Source organism: Dipodomys ordii, unplaced genomic scaffold, assembly GCF_000151885.1.
Source record: "Dipodomys ordii isolate 6190 unplaced genomic scaffold, Dord_2.0 Scaffold32, whole genome shotgun sequence".
Classification (NCBI taxonomy): Eukaryota; Metazoa; Chordata; class Mammalia; order Rodentia; family Heteromyidae; genus Dipodomys; species Dipodomys ordii.
The window spans coordinates 6,928,474-6,949,000 of NW_012267248.1; the positions used below are offsets into that span (position 1 = coordinate 6,928,474).

The window sequence follows — 20,527 nt, forward strand, 5'->3', positions numbered from 1 at the left end:
GTGTGTGTGTGTGTGTGTGTGTGTGTGTGTGTGTGTGTGTGTGTGTGTGTGTGTGTGTGTGGTGTTTTGTGTGTGTGTGGTGTTTTGTGTGTGTGTGGTGTTTTGTGTGTGTGTGTTGGAATCTGATGATTTGACAAAAATGCTCTACAGCTTGAACCTGACCTTAAGTTTTGTCCCAGCTGTGACATATTCCTTGTTATTACTGCGTGTACTCTTGTTGCTTATGGTTTTGTTTTTCTTTGTGGGGGTTCTTGGCAAGCTCCATTCTGAATCACTGTAGAACTGAACTGAGAAAGTGTTAATCCCCACTACTCCCCACTCACCAACCACCACTATTATACCTCTGAGAAAAGTAGAGGACTTAAAAATTTTTTATTGTTGCTATAAAGGTGTTGTACAGAGCCCCACTCACTCTCCCCTTTTTTAGTGTCTCTGGGATTCTCAACCTACCTAGAATTTGAGAGTGAGAAAATATAAGGCTATCTGGCATACTTACTTCTCAGCCCCACTTCCACAGGTTGCAGGGTTTGGGGGTGGGAAGCAGAGGGGGAGATTGTAGTGCTTAGAATGAGACTTGCTAGTCTTGGGAGAGGAGTGACAAAGATGGTAACTGAGAGCTAGATAGCATTGCACAATTCATTTCACCTATTTGGTTTATATGGTACCATTTTTTTTTTATAGTCTTTAGTGTGACTTTTATTTTCACCATCTCTCATGAGCAACCACAAGGGTATTTGCTTTCTGTGCCTTGGGGTTAATCCTTTCTTTGGTCAAATTTTGTGTAGTATCATTTAGGGCATGGGCTATGGAGTAGCTGGCCTGTTTTAACCCAGTTTTGTTTACTTGTTTTTCTATGGTTTGGGACAAATTACTTGCCCCTCTGTACTTTGAGTTTCCTCACACAGAAAATGGGATCCATAATGAGTTGCTGTGTTAAGTGCTTGTGGAAAAATAAAATCCTGATGTTTAATATTTTAGTACATACTCATCCATTTTAATTTCTCTTTTAGGAAATGAAAGAAGAAAAGTCTTCCTACAACTGTCCCCTGTGTGAAAAGATTTGCACTACCCAGCACCAGTTGACTATGCACATTCGTCAGGTTGGCTGCTGTTTTTGTGTTTGTGTTTTAAATTAGTGGTCATTAACAGAAGATAAGGCGATTTCACTTATAGAATGAATTGTGAGCTGTATTTAATATGTAACATTTAATCAATTTTAGTATGTAGTTAGGAAATAATTTTTGTGTGTATGTGTTACTCTAATTGAGCCACATCAGCACAGAATACCTTTTCAGAATTTAGTAAACATCTAGTTAACTGACTACTTATAGTACCAGAAGACATTTTCTTATTACCTGTTAGTATGAGCTGAATCTTTATAATATGATGAGGTGGTAAATATTAATACCCTTCTCCCTTCTTTTTGTACTGAGAGACACTGTCTCTCAATGTACCTCAGAGTGGCCTCAAACCTGCAACCCTCCTGCCTCAGTCTTCTGGTGGTTGGATTATAGTTGTGTACCACCATGCTTGGCCTTCCTGTTCTTTTTTGTTTTTTAAGTTAGATACATTAGTAGTGCAAGGGGCTTTAATCATGATAATTTTATGGGTGTATGCAATACATTGAACAAGTTCACCCCCTCTATTCTTGTAACCCACTTCCTCTCTGCTACCCCTCTTTGGTGGGCGTTTTGTGGGGCTTATCATGCTATTTTTATATACTATGTTATGTATAGAGCATACAGTTATATATGTGTGAATATGTATGTATATATAAAAATTCAATCTTCTTCATTTCCCAATATCTATTCTTTGCCTCCTGTCTCTTCAAATGGTCCCCTCTAGACTTGTTCCTCTTTTATAATTACCTCTCATTGTTATGAATATCTTCATAATTTAGGTAAAGATTGTATATATACATATATACACACACACACACACACATATATATATATAAGCAAAAACACAATATTTGGGTTTTTGAGCTTGACTGGCTCAAATACCCTCTCCCCCATTCTTTATATAAATTTCCTTGACCTGGGATCTTTTTTCCTTTAATATAAGATTCATCATAATTAATGACAAACAATTGAACAGAGAATAGTAGATTAATGACCTATTAAAACCATAACACCAATTGTAATAACATATATAAATAATAATAAAAATAAAAACATCAAGTTACCAAAGCACCTTGGGTTTGGATAGAAATACCTTTCAGCATATTGCAGAAGCCAAAACTACTCAGTGTGAAAATCAAATTTCATCTATTTGTCTTGTAGTTGAGTCCTTATCCTCATAGGATTTTATGTATGTGGTCAGCTAATTCATATTGTTTCTTTTTTTTCCATATTGTTTCTTATAAACAATTTTCCAAGCTAGAATATGGAATAAATGATCATACAAAACAGTGCCTTTGACACTTTGAGAAGAAACAGAAAAAAATAGCCAAGAAATTTCACTGGTGTTTATGAAGATCTAGACCTTTATTCCTTGAAGTAGAGTTTTTATCCATTCTAATCATTGACCAGTGCACTGATTGCTTTCTGCAGCATAACACGGACACTGGAGGAGCCGACCACTCATGCAGCATCTGTGGGAAGTCGCTGAGCTCAGCCAGCTCCCTGGATCGCCACATGCTAGTGCATTCTGGCGAGAGGCCTTACAAGTGTACTGTGTGTGGCCAGTCTTTCACCACCAATGGGAACATGCACAGGTAGGTGAGGCACACTTTCCCTGAGCAGCTGATTCCTCTGAGCCATTGGACAATGTTCAGCTTCCCCTTAGAGAACAGTGTGGGTTTGTTCGCCTATCCATACCATCTCAGAGTGTCAAGAGCATCTGGTGGTATGAAATTCATGTTCCAACCTAGGTTTGTGGCTCTTCAGAATAAACCAGAGTCAATCCTCTGATGAGCGAATTGGAGTTTCTTTCTTTTTCTTTTTTTTTTTTTTTTAGTCAGTCATGAGTCTTGAACTCTGGGCCTGGGTGCTGTCCCTCAGTTCTTCAGCTCAAAGCGAGTACTCTACCATTTGAGCCACAGGGCCACTTCCAGTTTTCTGGTCATTTATTGGAGATAAGAGTTTCCTGCCCAGGCTGGCTTTGAACTGTGAGAGCTACTGGCACCCAGCTAATAGTTCTTTTTTATACAAGCATTTTAGGACACTCTAGAAAAAAAAGAAATAAAATTTCATCTCATAAAATCAAATTAAATTTTTCTATATTTCTTTCTAGTCAGCATTCTTCTAAGTTCTTGGGTTTTGTTATTGTGGTGGTGGTGGTGGTAGATACTAGGAATTGAATAATGCTATAGTAATTGTTAACCTGTAGAATTATTCATCTGAATGTCTAGAAGTCAGATATTATATGACTTCATGAAAGGAGTGAATAGTTTAAAGAAGTTTTGCGATGTATTGGCCCTTGTAAAAAAAATTTTCTGGACTGGGAAGGTGGCTCAGTGGTAGAGCGCTTGCCTTGCATGCATGAGGCCCTGGGTTTGATTCCTCAGCACCACATAAGCAAAAAGAAAAAAGCCGGAAAGTGGCGCTGTGGCTCAAGTGGTAGAGCGCTAGCCTTGAGCTGAAGAGCTGAGGGACAGCACCCAGGCCCAGAGTTCAAGCCCCACGACCGGACCCCCCCCCCAAAAAAAAAATAATTTTTTTTCCTCTTAGGAATTTCTGATAGGTTATTATCTTTACCTCATTTCTTTTGGGGAGAGGGGTGAATAGTCACCATTTCTTTTTCTCCCCCGCCCCGCCCAGCCCCAGTCCTGGGCTTGAACTCATAGCCTGGGTCCCTGAGCTTCTTTTGCTTAAGGCTAGCACTCTACCACTTGAGCCACAGCGCCACTTCTGGCTTTTTCTGTGTATGTGGTACTGAAGAATCGAACCTAAGGCTTCATGCATGCGAGGCAAGCACTCTACCACTAAGCCACATTCCCAGCCTCACTATTTCTTTAATATGCTATTTTACATTTTATTTTTGCTATTTTACCACTATGTTTGCCATTTGGAATTAATGTGACTTCTGTTCCATTCAATCTCTTCCATTTGCCCCATCTTTCCTCCCCGAAATGCCCTTGGCCTACTTGATATTTTTCCTTTCCAGTCTGGTCTTGGAGGTATCAAGGGTACTTTCCAAGAGCATCTATAAATTGACAGAGGCTAGTGGGTGCACTGATGAAAAGGATCCCTCTGGTCCTGATGACTAACCGACAGTGATTCTACTTGGGACATCTCTGGTCTTCAGCCAGTCACTCCTGATTTGAAAAATTGCCCATTTTGAGATGTTTGTGATTAAATATATAAACATGTTAAATATGTCTATAAATGATGCCATAACTATCTTTGATAGGAGATGTCTCTGTATTTTACAAATAACCATTAGTGAAACTATATTGTCCCCATGAGTCAGACACTGGGCTAAGATACTTTCCATTTCTTCCATTTCCTTTATTTTATTGATATGTTTTCTTTCTTTTTTTTTGGTCAGTCATGGCCTGAACTCTGCCTGGGTGCTGTCCCTCAGCTCTTCAGCTTAAGGCTAAAGCTCTACCACGTGAGCCACAGTGCCACTTCTGGTTTTTTCTGATTATGTGGTGCTGAGGAATCAAACCCAGGGCCTCATGCATGCAAGGCAAGCGCTCTACCACTGAGCCACCCTCCCAGCCCTTTTTTTTTGTTGTTGTTTTTGTTTTTGTTTTTTGAGTGCAAAAAGTAAATATAAAATTGAGAGATAATTCTTATCATGTGCTTCACCCATTTGAAGTATACAAGTTGGTCGATTTTAGGGTTTGCTAATATTAGGAATGCACCTTGCTTTATCTCTCTTCTTCATTTGGTAGACATTTGAGTTGTTTCTACTTTACAGGCTATTATGAATAATACTGCTCCCAACATCTCAATTGTCTTATGAACATACACTTTTATTTCTCTTGGTAGACATTTAGAAGTACAATTTTTGAACCATGTAGTAGGTCCACCTTTAACATTTTGAGGGGACATGCCAAGCTGTATTCCAAAGTGGTCATACCATTTTATTTCCCATTATTAATGCACAGGGATTCCAGTTTCTCTACATTCTAGCCCTTGTGTGTTACTGTCTTTCGTATTACAACCACCTTGCTAGGTATGAAGTAGTAGTAGCTCACAAGCTTAATAGTTTTAGTTCCGTCACTTAAGTTAATGATTCATTTTGAGTAATATTTGTGTAAAGTATAAGGAAGGGATCCAAGTCTCTTGCCGAAGAGACTTTTCTTTCCCTTACTCAGCAGTCTTACCACTTCTTCAAAATTGACTATAAATGAAGTCTTTTGCTCCTCTGTTCTACCCACCTGTCTATGTATGTACCTAAGACCATCACATTATTTTTGAGTTTTGTAGTAAGAAAGCCTGAGACTTTCAATTTAAGTCTTTTTCAAAATGATTTTGACTAGTCTAGTCTGCTACTTGAATTTCTGTCTAAATATTAGGAACAGCTTCTCTGTGCAGAAAGGTCAGTTAGAATAATAGGAATTACATTCAGCATGTGTATCAATTTTGTGTGTGTGTGTGTGTGTGGCTAGTGATGCTAGTGATTGAACCCAGAATGCTATCACTATGATATATGCCCATCCCTGGTGATTACCTTTTTAAATTTCTTTTTCTTTGTTTTTGTTTTGTGCTGGCTGGTCCTGGATGCTGTCCTTGAGCTTTTGTGCCCAAGGATAGCATTCTGCCACTTGAGCCACACAGTTCCACTGCAGGCTTTTTGGTGATCAATTGAAGGTAAGAGTCAATCCTCATCTATCAGCCTCCTGAGTAGTTAGGGGTACAGGTGGGATCCACCAGCATCCTACCTTTTTCTTTGTTTTATTTTATGAAACTTATTTTTTTTCTTTGTGGTAGTACTATGGGTGAAATCATTTTCTAATTTCAGTTCTTCAGTTGTTTATTGATGTATGTAAAAACAGTTAAAATTTAAAGTTTGATATTGTTTCTTGGAGCTTTACAGTCCTTATTTCTTCATTCCTATAATTGCTTAATGGGTTTATTAAGATTATGGCATTTGTTTTATATATAGTTTTAGTCTTCCTTCTTTTTCTCTTTCTTTTTTTTGGGGGGGGTCCGGTTGTGGGGTCTGAACTCTGGGCCTGGGCGCTGTCCCTCAGCTCTTCAGCTCAAGGCTAGCGCTCTACCACTTGAGCCACAGTGCCACTTCCGGCTTTTTTTTCTTTTTGCTTATGTGGTGCTGAGGAATCAAACCCAGGGCCTCATGCATGCAAGGGAAGTGCTCTACCACTGAGCCACCTTCCCAGCCCATCTCTTTCTCTTTCTTGCCTGATTTGACTTCAGTATAATGTTAAATATAAGTTATTTCTGATTCCAGGAAGAAAGCATTTCTGCCTTTCTCTGTTAAATGTGATGTTAATTAGTGAGTTTTTCATAAATGTTTTTTACCAGTTGAAAAAAATCTTTTTTTTTTAATTTTGTTTCAAACTCTTCCCGGGTTCTTGTATTCTCTCTTGGACTTTACAGTCATGGCTGGCACTTTACCACTTAACCGTGCCTCTACTTTTGGCTTTTTGTTACTTAATTTGAGATAAAAGTCTCTGGGATTTGCCTGCCCAGGCTGTTTTTTTTTTTTTAATGTTTTTGTGTAGTTGACATACAGAAAAGTTACAGTTACATGAATCAGGTACAATCAGTACAATTCTTTTTGAACCCAGGCTGCTTTTGAACTGTGTTCCTCAGATCTGTTTCCTGAGGAGCTCTGACTGCAAGTGCCATCACTCAGTAGCATTTCATTTCTCTTTAAACATTTATTTATTTGCATCCCATTAGTCTTTATGTACTGTGTTTTATTTCTCCTTTTTGTTTTTTTGAGACAGTGTCTTGGCTGGTCCCAAACTCATGATCCTAGAATTGCAAGCATGCACAACCAGGCCAACCTATGTTTTTCTTTTCATCCATGTCATTCTAATTTCCCTTATGATTTCTTCTTTACCCATTAGTTATTTAGAATTGTATTGTTCAATTCCTGCAGATTTTTAACTTCCTGGATGGCTTTCTGTTATTGATTTCTAGTTGTACTGCATTATAGTTGATGAATATACTTCAAATGATTGCAATCCTAGCATATGGTCTGTCTGTCTAGTTTTATTCTTTAGCATATGGTCTTGTCCAGGGGAATGTTCCACACCTGTTGGAGAAGCCTGTGTACTTTAGTGTTCTTGGGTGGAGTGTATAGTGTGCTCTTAGATCAGGTCGGTTTATGGCACTGTTCAGCTTTCATTTCCTTGTTGATTCCCGTTTTCTCTTGAAGGTTTGCATAATTACTCCAGTTTACAGAAGAAGAAAGGATGGAAGTAACATGCAGTGCAAAGAGATGCATGTATGCTGTTTGGCTTAGAGACATGTTGGGTTTTTTCCGTGTCTTGTAATTCATTAAAAAAAGTCTTTTTAATTGTAAGACACTGTACAGAGGGGTTACAGTTACATGAGTAAGGTAATGAGTACATTTCCTTTTGAACATTGTTACCCCTCCTTTGTTTTTCTCTTACTATCCCTTCCCTCTCCACCTCCCCATAGAGATACGTTTTTAACTAGTAAATGAGAAATAATGGAGAAAAAAAGCACTGTGTCACTGTTTTCCCTCTTCACAACATGATTCCATGTTCTCACAATGTTATTTTCAGTGTTAAAGTTTTTATTTTCATGCTAGAATTGTCCACTATTATATGACGAGCATAAATAGCTCCATTGAGCAGCCATTTGTGTGTGTGTGTGTGTGTGTGTGTGTGTGTGTCTGTGTGTGTCTGCGTGTGTGTGTGCACGCGCGCACTACTCAGTACTGGACTGAACTCAGCGTCTTGTGCTCTGGCTTCATTTTTGGCTCATGGCCGGGTGCTCTGTATAATTCAGCCATGCCTCCAGATCTGGCTTTTTGCTGGCTATTTTGAGGAAAGAGTCTCTAGGTTTTGTCTGTCTAGCCTCAAGCTTCTGTCTTTAGAGCTGAAATGCTGTGACTCGCATCTTTAAATCGTAGGTGCTCAGGAGGTTGAGATGTAAGGATCACAGTTCAACACCAGCCTGGGCAGGAAAGTCCGGGAGACTCTTATCTCCATTAAACTACCAAAAGCTCTAAGTGGAACTGTGGCTCAAGTTGTAGAGCATTAGCCTGGAACACGAAAGCTCAGGGACAGCACCCAGGCCCTTAGTTCAAGCCCCAGGACTGGGGGCAGGAGGGGTGGGGGGGAACACCTTCTGTCTTTAGATCTTCTGAGTAGCTAGAATTTATAGGTGTGAGCCACCTGTTAGGTGTTTTGGGAGCATGCCTAAACTAGAAAAACTTAGAAATGGTCATGAGTTTTTATAGCATAGCTCTTAATATTATCTTTAGTTAAATTTCTCCTTATGAATACTGTATATTAGATCTGCTTATAGTTATATACACAGATATTTTGTTTCTTTTTGTGCGTTTTTTTGGGGGGGGGCAGCTTAATAAGGCTTGTATCACAGCCTCATATTTGTAGGCTGGCGCTTTACCACTTCAGCCATGCCCAGAGCCCAGATAGTCCTTAGGGATGTTTTTATTTGTTTGTTTATGTTATTGGTGTTTGAACTCACAGGTGCTTGCTAAGTAGATGCTTGTACCTTGCTCCCATCCAAGGGAATGTGTAATCATTTGGGGGCATATATTGATTTTATTGCAAAGCATCTTAATTGGAAGGAGAGAACTAAATTATTGGAGGCTGAGTCCCCATCCTAATTCTGTAGAATGTTTGGAAGACCCTTCATTTTTCAACACTTTAACAAAATGGCTTAGTTATGTTTCATTTAGAACTTGAGCTCAAGTGAAAAAAATGTTGTGAAAGAGTTCTGAAGGCTTTGAAGTATCAGATTGATGTGTCACAGATTGAAGTTTTTTCTGAGTCTCAGTTATTAGAACTCAAAGCTCCATAGTGACAATCTATATAAGAAAAATGTCCCATTACTAACCCTTGAAGAGGAGGTAATTCTATGTCTTAGTAGTTCACTTTTCTGTAAATGATAGTATTATCTGTACCTACCACATGGAAGTGTTGGGTTAATTAATAAATTAACTTCATGCAAAGCACTTAGAATAATGTTTATTAAATAGTACATATAAGTAACTGGCTAATATTTCTGCTGAGTGAACATTTATATGCCAGAAAATAAATTCAGTATTTTAATTTTCGACAATTTGAGGTTGACACGCTACATTTATATTGTCTTCTGCAGAAAATTGCTAATACTGGGTTAAAAGAACATTTGACTTTCGTTAATCATAGTCAACTCGTTACCTCCTCCATTTGTTGGCAAAGCTGTACTTTAAAAAAATATATAAAAATATGAAAACACAAAAATGTACCAGAGAGAGTAGAGTTAGATTTATTTGCTCCAGTGGATGCATTCCAGAATCTGAGATTCCAGTAGTGAGCTGTGGTCTCATCAACCACATACCTGTGTTACATTAATCAGGAGCCAAAACTGCCCTGTGTTGTGTGTGCAGGAATTAAAAAGAGTTGGGAAAACCTAAATTTTAAGGATTATGGAAGGAAATCAGTGGACTGAGGATTTAGTACTCAAAACCAAAGTTCTTTTTCCCATCTCCCTTCTTCCCATGGTCTATCAACACCTGCTAGGGTTGAGTAGCACCTACTGCTCCCCTGTGGGGCTGCAGAGCTGAGCAACTAGAGAACTTCCACCTCAGCTTCCCTGGGCACCCAGGAAGCCTACACACAGATGGCTCCATTCCATTTTGTTTGTGACCTGTTGCAGGCCTTCCCTTAAACAAACTAGCTCCTTCTTGACACTGCTCTCTATGCCTTTCGTAGGACCTCTGCTGATTTCCTATCTCTTAAACTAAAGCACAGTGGTAATTACTTCATGTCTTCAGCATTCTCAAGTCCCCAAAAAACACTCCTTCTTTCTCTGTGTCTGTTTCTGTATCTGTCTAATCTGTCTCTCTCTCTCTCTCTCTCTCACTCACACACACACACACACACACACACACACACACACGCACACACACACACACAGAGTGGATCTCTATCTCTCTGAAGGCTTGATGCCACAAAGGTGGTCTGGACACAATGTCTTTGAGGACCACACAGTTTACCCTTCCCTTGGGTTCTGTTCAATGTGGACACGCATGATTCGCACCTCCTGTGTGTACTTTTTTGGTGTGTGATTTATTGTTGTTTATTAACTGTTCTTTGTTTTATTTTTTTTTTGGTGGTTTGTATTTTGGGGGTGTTTTTTGTTTGTTTAAGCAACATCTTACACTGTAGGCTAGTCTGTCCTTGAATTCATGGTTCTCTTGTGTCAGCTATCAGGTTGCTGGGATCATAGGCATGTACCACCATACCCAGCTCTTTATACATTTTCTTGCAGAAGAACTGGGCCCTCCAGTGGTTGCTGGGAGAGGTAGATTCAGGTTCTACCCCAGAATTTTTGTTACAGAGACGAACAGAGAAGGCCTAATTATGCATCTCGTAACATGGGCTACACATTATTATGTCCTCTGCAAGTTTCAGGGTATTCTTAACTGATACTGAAGTTCTCAGAATGAAGCCTCTCAGTGTATTTCCTTTGGTCATTTGTCATTTCATGAGTGAGTCAGTGTTAGTTAACCTTGTTCCATTTTTTTTTAAAGTACTTTATAGCCCAGGTTAGGCTTAAATTCATTATGTAGTCGTGAAGGGCCCTCAGACTTGAGATGCTCTTACCTCAATTTCCTGAGTACTGAGATTTACAGATGAAGACAACCCTAACTAGCTGGTTATCCTTGTTTCTTTTAAAGCTAGTTAGTCCTTTGGCATAGTTTCCTTTATCTTAGTTGTTTTTTGATTGATTGGTTTTAAGATGAGATCTTACTACATAGCTGGCCTTAAACTCACAAAATATCACAGACTGCCCTAGAAATTGTGATCCTCTGGCCTCATCCTTCTAGATACAGCATTTACAGATATTTGTTACCATATATGTCTTCCTTTATCTTAGTTTTGTAAGTAAATCCTCTGTAGGATTGTTATAGCAGTAAAATAAAACAAATATCACAATAAGATTACATTACATATGTGGTCAGTAGTCTATTGACAGATACTTTGCAGCACTGATAAAGCTCATTCAAGGCATTTTATCTGTCTTTCTAATCTATCTATCTTAGGTAGGGTCTTATTGTGTCCCAGAATAATTCAACCTCTGTGCTTATGCAGTCTTCTGGCTCAGCCTCCCTTGTGCTAGAACCACAGGCACGTGCTATTGAACCATGTATAACATTGTTATTTTAAAACTAAGTATATTTTGGTAAGTAGGAGATGAGAATTATGTTCATTTGTTTTGTGAACATTTGAGCAAGTGACCTTTTTCAATGTTACCTGTCAATGTATTACCCTATCTTGTAGTTTTTCAAGTTGCTACTACCCTGTCTGGATTCTCAGGTTTTTAAGGTCTGAAAATCCCTTATCCCAAGCCTTATTACCCACAGCTAAGTTTCTAAGCAGAATAATTGGTTGCCATCAAGTACAAAACATGTTTTCATGGAAACATCACTGTGGCTACCGCTTCAAACTTCCCAACAACTTTTTATCAGCTGTTCCCACATTGAAAATTTGAATTGAGCAGTGCTTGTCTTCCAAAACAAACTTGGGAAACTGAGCCAGAGCACACCCTGCAAGGGAACTTGCTGTAGGAGAAAGGGAATGAGGTTTGCAGTTTTCAAACTTGCTCCAGCGAGTGCTGAGTGGCACAGTTATACAGAAGTGATCGATAAAAGAGAGAATGGAAACAGACTTCATTTAGAATATACCTCATCTCTAAAATGGGTTTGGGAGAGATTTGCTTTTAGCAGTACTGAGGTTTGAATTCAGGGCATCATGCTTGCTAGGCAGAAGCTCTACTACTGATTATTACTTCCAGCCTAAAATGGATGCTTTTTAGAAGTTTATTTTGCAGTCCATAAGTGCCTTGGAAAATAGGCAATTAAACTATACTTTGCTCCTCATTTTGTAGACTATAGACTTTAAGTTATAGAAAGAGTTGTGAATGCCTGTTAGGCTTAAGAATATGCTGAAATCTTGGCAGGAGAAAGCCTTCATTGACAAACACAATTCATTCTGAAAGGAGGGGGACATGTTCTAATTTCAGCTGTCATTAGAAATGTGAAGATGAGGAAGGGAAATCCCTGGAACATCAACTAGTTGCTTTGCACGAGCTTTGTTTCCTATGCAATGGACACAATTTTTAGTGTTACTAAGTATAGGAGACATCAGCCCTGTGGATGCCACTGGATAGCAGACAGTCTTCAGGAACAGAGGCTTATGTGTTCCTGTTATGCTTGAAGAAAGTCTTAGCTGAACAGAAGTGTGACCTACTCCATGACAAATGAGACCCGGAGACTGAATTTAGTCTCAGATGCTTAGGCTAAGCCAACCCTTGGCATACACAACTGAACTTGGGTATCTCGAACAGGTGGCCAGCTTTAAACAAGGGAAGGAGCAGAGGTGGGACAGTGTCTCCAAGAGCAGAGGACAGTTACTTCTTTAAGTATCCAGCAAGAGGAAGAGCCCTGTGCTCTTCTCTCATTGTCATATTGAGTTTCTAAGGACACCCTGTAACTTGTTCTGGTACTCACTGCCTCAAGAATAGAGCTAACCACTCAAAAGTTCAGCCAGTCCCATCTTGAAATGAGTCTCTTAATCACCTAGTACTGGTTCAGCCTGCTACCATATTCCTCTGTTGAAGGGAAAATAGTAGTCTAGTTCACATGCAAGAAATTAATGGTAGGATAAAAATCTACAGGTCAGCTTGCCACACACTGTGAACATATTGTTTCCCTTTAAATATTCCTCTCCCCTCTCTTTGGGTGACAGAGGCTTATTATCTTGCCCAGGTAAGCCTGGAACTCTTAGATTTAAGTGATCCTCTTGCCTCAACCTTCCAAGTAGCTATGACTATAAACTTACCCAGATCATCTGATATTTGAAATAGTTCTCTAAAAACTGAGATAGGAAAATCAGTTATCTTCAATAAAGGAATATTATTGGGAGGGGAAAAGACCAGTCAGAAGCAAAAAGTCCTCCAGGAACACTTGGAAATCCTAACACATTTAACTCCACTTAGAAGATCACAGATGTTCTATGGCTTCTTATATAGCTTTTTACTAAGATTACTAAGGGGCATATGTAATTAAGTTCAATAGTACATATATAGCATAGCATATAAGTAGTGTATAAATGTATGTGTGTGTATACACAATATATGTATGTATGTATTATACATGTTAGGTATTCAGAAAATGTTTTTGGTAGTTTGATAAAAATAGTACTAAGTATCAAACAATTTTCAGCCACTTTAGTATTTTACAGTCTGAAATAGATATACTTCTAGGATAATTTAGATGGCTTTTCTTAAATAAGGGTTGAAACTTTCCCTTTTATTTATTTATTTATTTATTTATTTATTTTTGGGTCCGGTCGTGGGGCCTGAACTCTGGGCCTGGGCACTGTCCCTCAGCTCTTCAGCTCAAGGCTAGCCCTCTACCACTTGAGCCACAGCGCCACTTCTGGCTTTTTTCTTTTTGCATATGTGGTGCTGAGGAATCGAACCCAGGGCCTTAAGCATGCAAGGCAAGCGCTCTACCACTGAACCACCTTCCCAGCCCGAAACTTTCCCTTTTAAACTGAAAAGTCATTTAAGCATATTCTATCACTCAATATAAGATGCTTTCCACTCTCAGTGACCATTATTTTCCCTGAAGAAAGAACACCTTTATCATAGTAGAATCTCTTTAATCTCTTAAATCTTCGCCTAATAGTATTTTCAAGAAGTTTTCTTTTTTTTTCTTTTTTTTCTTTTTTGGGTCCAGTCGTGGGCCCTGAACTCTGGGCCTGGGCACTGTCCCTCAGCTCTTCAGCTCAAGGTTAGTGCTCTACCACTTGAGCCATAGCACCACTTCCGGCTTTTTTCTTTTTGCTTATGTGGTGCTGAAGAATCGAACCCAGGGCCTTAGGCATGCAAGGCAAGCGCTCTACCACTGAGCCACCTTCCCAGCCCCTTTCAAGAAGTTTTCAACAGATAAGTTTCTTATACACACACACACACACACACACACAATTTTTTTTTGGGGGGGGGTCAGTAGTGGGGCTTGAACTCTGGGCCTGGGTACTGTCCCTCAGTTCTTCAGCTCAAGCCTAGCGCTCTACCACTTGAGTCACAGAGCCACTTCCGATTTTCTGGTGGTTTTTTGGAGATAAGAGTCTCACGGTCTTTACTGCCCAGGCTGGCTTTGAACCTCAATCCCCAGATCTCAGCCTCTTGAGTAGCTAGGATTACAGGCGTGAGCCACTGGCACCTGGCTTATTATATTTAACCATAGTCTTTATTGACTCAAGACCTATGTGTTGTTACTTTCACTTCAGTAATAGTTTAAATAAAGACACATTTTCTGTGATACTTCAGAGACCTTTGATCCTCCTTCCTTTCTGGCTTGATCTGATAAAGTGTCATCTACAGAATGGCTAAAAGATTTTCCTTCATGTCTAGTCTGTTAGGAAAATTAAATATTAAGCTCCAGGCTCAAGAAATTGTTGTTCCCTTTCTCATCTTCCTTAAAGGACCTGGCATTCACTTCTACATGCCAGCTTGGCATATAGATTTACAGAAACTATTTAACATGAGGATAACATAGGCTATATTCTAAGAAACTGCATCTGATAATAGTGCTTTGTGGAATAGCTGTGTGTCATATGCCTAAATTTGCATTTCTAAATTGTGCAAATCCTCATTATTATCTGAAAATTCCTCCTGCTTTTTATTTTTTGATTACTTGCTTTGTGACATTTAAAATTTTTGGTGTGGATTTGCATTTATACTATTAAATGTCATTCTCTGATCCTCTTCAGGATTTTTGTTTTGCAATTTAGGAATCTGCAAATAGTAGAAAGCTGCCATTATTCTCTGAGAAGGAGTAGGCAAGAGTGACGTCACATATTTTTATTATTCAAGTAATGTAAAAAGCATAAGGAAATTGTGTACTATTGGCTTACTCTGTAATCCTAGCTACTCAGAAAGCTGAGATTTGAAGGTTGCGATTCTAAGTCATCCTGAGCAGGAAAGTCCATATCTTCAGTTAATCACCAAAAAGCCAGAGTTAGAAGTGTGGCTCAAGTGGTAGAGTTTCAGCTTTGAGTGAAAAAACTGAGGGACAGCACTCAAGCTCTAAGTTCAAGCCCCACTAAAAACAAAACAAAAATCAAAGTTGATAGTCTACCAATCTTTTTTTAATTTTAAAAATTACTATCAGTGTATATTAAATTCACCACCTCCATTACTTTACTACCTCTATTCTTTCTTTTTTAATAATTTTTTTCTCTTTAAATTTTCTTTCATTTATTCACTTTTTTTTTCTGAGTATGTGATACTGAGGAATCGAACCCAGGGCTGTATGCATTCCTAGCCTCCTATTACTCTTTCTTATCCCTCTTTTCCCCCTTTTTCTTAAAACAATTTTTAATTGTTGAGCAATCTGAATTAACAGTCTTTTGGGTAGCCTAGTTTGCATTTGCTAGAGTTCACATTCTTCAATACATTTTTTTCTTTTGTGTCTTTAATTTTTCCATCTTTAATCCCCATAAGAGTCAGCTTAATTGTAGAAGAGTTTCATTGATATTTTCATACATGCATATAAGGTACTTTTATCATATTTATTTACCATCACCTTCTCTTTTCCTCCTCCACAATCCCTGTTTTCTCCCAAACAGTGCCTTCTTACATTCCTTTCACATATACATGCACATTCCACATTTGAGGGAAATGTGATACTTGTCTTTCCAAGTTTACCTTATTTCACTTAATATCATGATCTCCAGTCTCATCTAGTATATCCTGCAAATGACAATTTCACTTTTCATAATGGCTGGATAGTATTTTATATATATATATATATATATATATATATATATATATATACACACACACATTTATGGGTTAATTATATATGGGTATTATGTATAATACATACATGATTTATATATTTTATATATACTAGACAGACAGACTGACAGATAGATAGAGAAAAAGTGTCAGTGCCTGTAATCCAAATCCTAACTACTTAGGAAGCTGAGATCTGAAGATCATGGTTCAAAGCCAGCCCAGCATGAAAGTCTGTGAGACTCTTATCTCCAGTTTACCATTAGAAAACTGTAAGTGATGCTGTGGCTCAAAGTGGTAGAATACCAACCAGCCTTGAAAAAGCTCAGAGATGGCACCCAGGCTCTGAGTGAAAGCCCCATGACAGAAGGGAGGGAGGAAGAGAGGGAGGGAGGAGATATATCACTTTTTCTGTATCCACTCATAAGTTGATGAGCATTGCTTGGCTATGGTAAATAATAAGCAATAAATACAGATGTGTAGGTTGAAATTAAAGGAATCAATACAGTGTATTTATTTTATTTTATTTTGGAAGAATAGTTGAAAATATATTTGTGGCTAGTGTTTAATTTTTTTACTTCCTTCCAAAAGACCTCAGTTATGTCAGAGAGAGCTTGCTCATAAAACTGACCATGCACAGGGACATATTAAACAGCAACCAGGCATTTTTTGTGCTAGCAATGCTTTTCAGATTTATGGTCTGGCTCATAATTAGTCTTTTATCATTTGGCTAGTTAGATGCTTACTAATGTTTGTAACTTAGGCTTTCTTCTGTTTTGGCTAAGACAGTATTTGTCTTTTCTTTTTAAAGAAGCAGCAAATGTAAAAGAAATTTCTTTTGTTGAATGCAAGTAGTGCAGTGGTTTTCACATATTTTGTTGAACTATTTCAAAAGCTCAGTCTTACCAGGTAAAACTAGTAGATGGCACCAAAATCTGGAGCATCATGCCTGCCCACACTTGAACAGCTGGGCAGTATGGGAGCTGTAAATTAGGTCACAGCAGGCTAGGGATAGGTGTGCTGGGGGCAGGATGAAAGGAGAGCTTACAGCATATCTAGGTTCCTCTCCATCATGCTACTTCCCTGAGGTCCAAGAACTTTGAACAGATCTTCGTTGTGTGTCCAGTTTAGTTTAATAGCACAAAAGCAGCAAAGTCAAGAAGAGAAGGAGGAGCCTGGTTTCCCGCATTAGATCACAAATTTGAGAGCAGCAGCATACTGGCTGCATTTCTAGGGCAGCGCTTTCTTGGGCTTTATACCTTGCATTTTTCCGCCTTTGTTTAATATCCAACCTGTCTAACTTGTTTGAGCTGAGCAAGCTGGTGCTAGCAAACACTGAAACCATGCCCACTCTTCAACATTTTTCTGATTTGCTAAGGAGGGTGATTAGCAGCCTCCCACCCCAACTTCCCTCCTAAGAAGAGAACAGGAAGCAAGGAAACTGCAGCATATCTGTTTTGATCTGGGGTCTCCATCTTCCCTTTGAGGTGTGTGGGGATATCTGTGAATGCATATGGGCATGTATACCCAAGCCTATATAGAAGCTATTCTTTTAGGGTTCTAGGGCCCTTCTTGGAGAAATCATTTGCCTTTAGTAGAGAGATTTTTATTTCCTTAACTCAGCGATTCCTTTGCATAATGGGCTCATTGATATGTGGTATCAGCATTTCACTCTTATTTTTCATACTTATAAAAGCCAGCTCTCTAGGCACAGGTGACTCATGCCCATGCCTATAGTCCTAGTTACTCTGGAGGCTGTGATCTGAGGATCACAGTTCCAGGCCAGCCTGGACTAGAAAAATCCATGAGACTCTTATCTCCAATTAACCACTTAAAAATCAGAAGTGAGGGGCTGGAAAGGTGGCTCAGTGGTAGAGCGCTTGCCTTGCATGCATGAGGCCCTGGGTTCGATTCCTCAGCACCACATAAGCAAAAAAGAAAAAGCCGGAAGTGGCCCTGTGGCTCAAGTGGTAGAGCACTAGCCTTGAGCTGAAGAGCTGAAGAACAGCACTCAGGCCCAGAGTTCAGGCTCCACGACCAGACCCAAAATAATAATAAAATAATAATATCAGAAGTGAGGCTGTGACTCAGAGTGGTAGAGTGCTAGTCTTGAGTGAAAGAGTTCAGGGACAGCACCCAGGCTCTGAGTCAAGCCCTACAAGAACAACAAAAAAGCCAGCTCATACAGAAGGACTGCTGTTCTGATTTCTCACATGAGGAAACTGAGGTCCATAATCATACAAGCATCAGTTTTCATCAGCTCTACTCCTTCCTTGAGTTGCTGGTGGTAGAACAGCATGTTACTCCTTCCTTGGAGCCCATTATTTGATCTTGACATCTCTGGACATCAGAGGTGGCATATCTGTCCCATTTAAGATAAAAGGTTGCTGTAAACTGCTACATTCTTAGAATGGAATCTATCACCTTGCTGATTTTGACAGGTGATGATTCTCTTTGGGTTTACTTATGAGAACTCTCCTTCTGATTCTCCATTCCTATTCAGTTGTTTCTCACTGGCTCCTAAATATATGATCAGATGTTCCCAAATGGAAATGACTCTCTTTTTATCATCCTGTTACTTCCCTGCACCCATTTCTGTACCCTCAACTTTCCTATTAGGCATGAGGTACTGTCTCGAAGGGCCTGGCGTAGGTGGCCCAGGAAAAGCTCAAGAGTGGCAAACAGTGACTTAGCTTGCCTTCCTGTCATGATAGTTATCCCTTCTTCCATCACAAAAAAAAAAATCCTAAGCAGTCAGAGAGCCAGTGGCTTATGCCTCTAATCCTAGCTACTCTAGAGTCTGAGGTCTGAGGATCTATTGGAACCCAGTCCTCAAGAAAGTCCATGAGACTCTCATCCTAATAAACTACTCCGAAAAAGCTGGAAGTGGCTCAGAATGGTAGAGCATGCCTTGAGCACAAAGACACTCATGGACAGCACGCAGGCCTTGAGTTCAAGTCCCAGGCCTGGCCCAAAACAAAAAAACAAATAAAAACCCTAAACTATATTCTTCCCACTCCTCTCCCTCCCCCTCCCAACCGGCAGAAGAGAGAGATTGTATCAATGACTTGACTATTTCCATTCTCCCACCAAAAAATGTACACTTGGGTTTGGTTTGACATTGTTATTTTAGCCGTGTCACAGGGTGGGGCTGCTGGTGATTTCACTCAGAGGTAATGGCTCTCTGCCAACGAGGCCACTTTGGAGGTGATAGCTTCAGTTGGGGCCCTATCACCTGAACCTGTTGATACTAGAGCCACTTACTTCCTGGACAGTAATGGCTGTGTGTAAGATGTGAATCTCAGGCTATAATAGAAAGGTTGGAGAAACTGAGAGTTTAGCTTGGGGAAGAAAGAGTCCATTTTATCATGGCAGCTGTCCTAAAATAGTTAGGGACTGTGTAGTGGGAACAGTAGCTTTCTCTGTGTTTCTCTTGAGTTCACACAGGGAAGATCCAAGCTAGTTGATTGTAGCTCTGCATGAATATTTGGGTCTGAAAAAAGTCAACTCAACTGATCTCTAAAGTCATTGAATTTGTGTGTGGAAGAGGGAGAGAGGAAGGTCCTGAGACTTGAACTCAGAGCCTGAGCACTGTCCCTGAGCTGCTTTTGCTCAAGGCTAGTGTTCTATACTTGAGCCTCAGCTCTACTTTCCAGATTTTTTTGGGGGGGGGAGGGGATAGTTTATTGGCAATAAGAGTCTTGCAAACTTTCCTGAAACATGTCCTCAGATCTCAGTCTCCAGAGTAGGTAGGATTACAGGTATAAGCCACCAGCATTTGGCAACTCTTTGAATTTTTTAAGAACCTGACATTTTTTTGTTTTTTGTTTGGTGGTGTGTGTATATATATTTGTTATTATTATTATTTATTTTAGATAAGTCTCACTATTTTTCCTAAGCTGTTCTTGAACTCCTGGTCTCAAATGCTCCTCTTGCCTCAGCCTCCCTATTATTAGCTAGGATGATAGGTCTGACAGCATGCCCAGCTATTCTATAAATGGATGTGAGGGATACCGACAATGTATACAGGGTGAAACAACTGAAATTAATTTAGCAAAACAAGGACATAGAAAGGGGGGAATGTAAGATGTACTGACTCAAAAGTTTAGCAGTTAAGAAAAGCCTCTAGAATAAAAGGTTGCTGTTGTTAGACCTGGGCTACCTGGAATGTCTCTCCTTCTGATGAATGTGACCATCAGGATAGGAGAAGGGAACTGTAGGAACAGCTTCCTAAGAAGACAGCTAGCGGATGTTGTCCCTCTGCTCTGTTTATAAAGCCAGTAGAAGGATTGAAAGGAGAGGAATGCAGGAGCTGAAATTGTCCTTCTGCTCCCCAAAAGATGGCTGGGTCATTGAGAAAAAATACTCTTTAGACATCAGAATTTCAGCTCAATCCATCAATGAGGAAGTGTTTGTACAAGAATCCAGAGGAGTTTTATCTAGGATCAAGACAGAAAAGGAATTGCCAAGAAAGAAAAGAAGAGGAGGGCTGGGAAGTTGGCTCAGTGGTAGAGCGCTTGCCTTGCATGCCTGAGGCCCTGGGTTCAGTTCCTCAGCACCACATAAGCAAAAAGAAAAAAGCCGGAAGTGGC

The 20,527-nt window shown here is 39.5% G+C and overlaps 1 protein-coding gene across 1 annotated transcript in view; it reads left to right on the forward strand.

The window, feature by feature from the left end:
• Rreb1 (ras responsive element binding protein 1) overlaps positions 1 to 20,527 on the forward strand; it is a 79,154-nt gene that overhangs the window by 10,860 nt on the left and 47,767 nt on the right. Inside the window, exons 4-5 of the mRNA XM_013016722.1 lie at positions 1,011 to 1,100; positions 2,553 to 2,716. Coding sequence (XP_012872176.1) covers positions 1,011 to 1,100; positions 2,553 to 2,716 — 254 coding nt within the window. The remainder of the gene's footprint in view (positions 1 to 1,010; positions 1,101 to 2,552; positions 2,717 to 20,527) is intronic.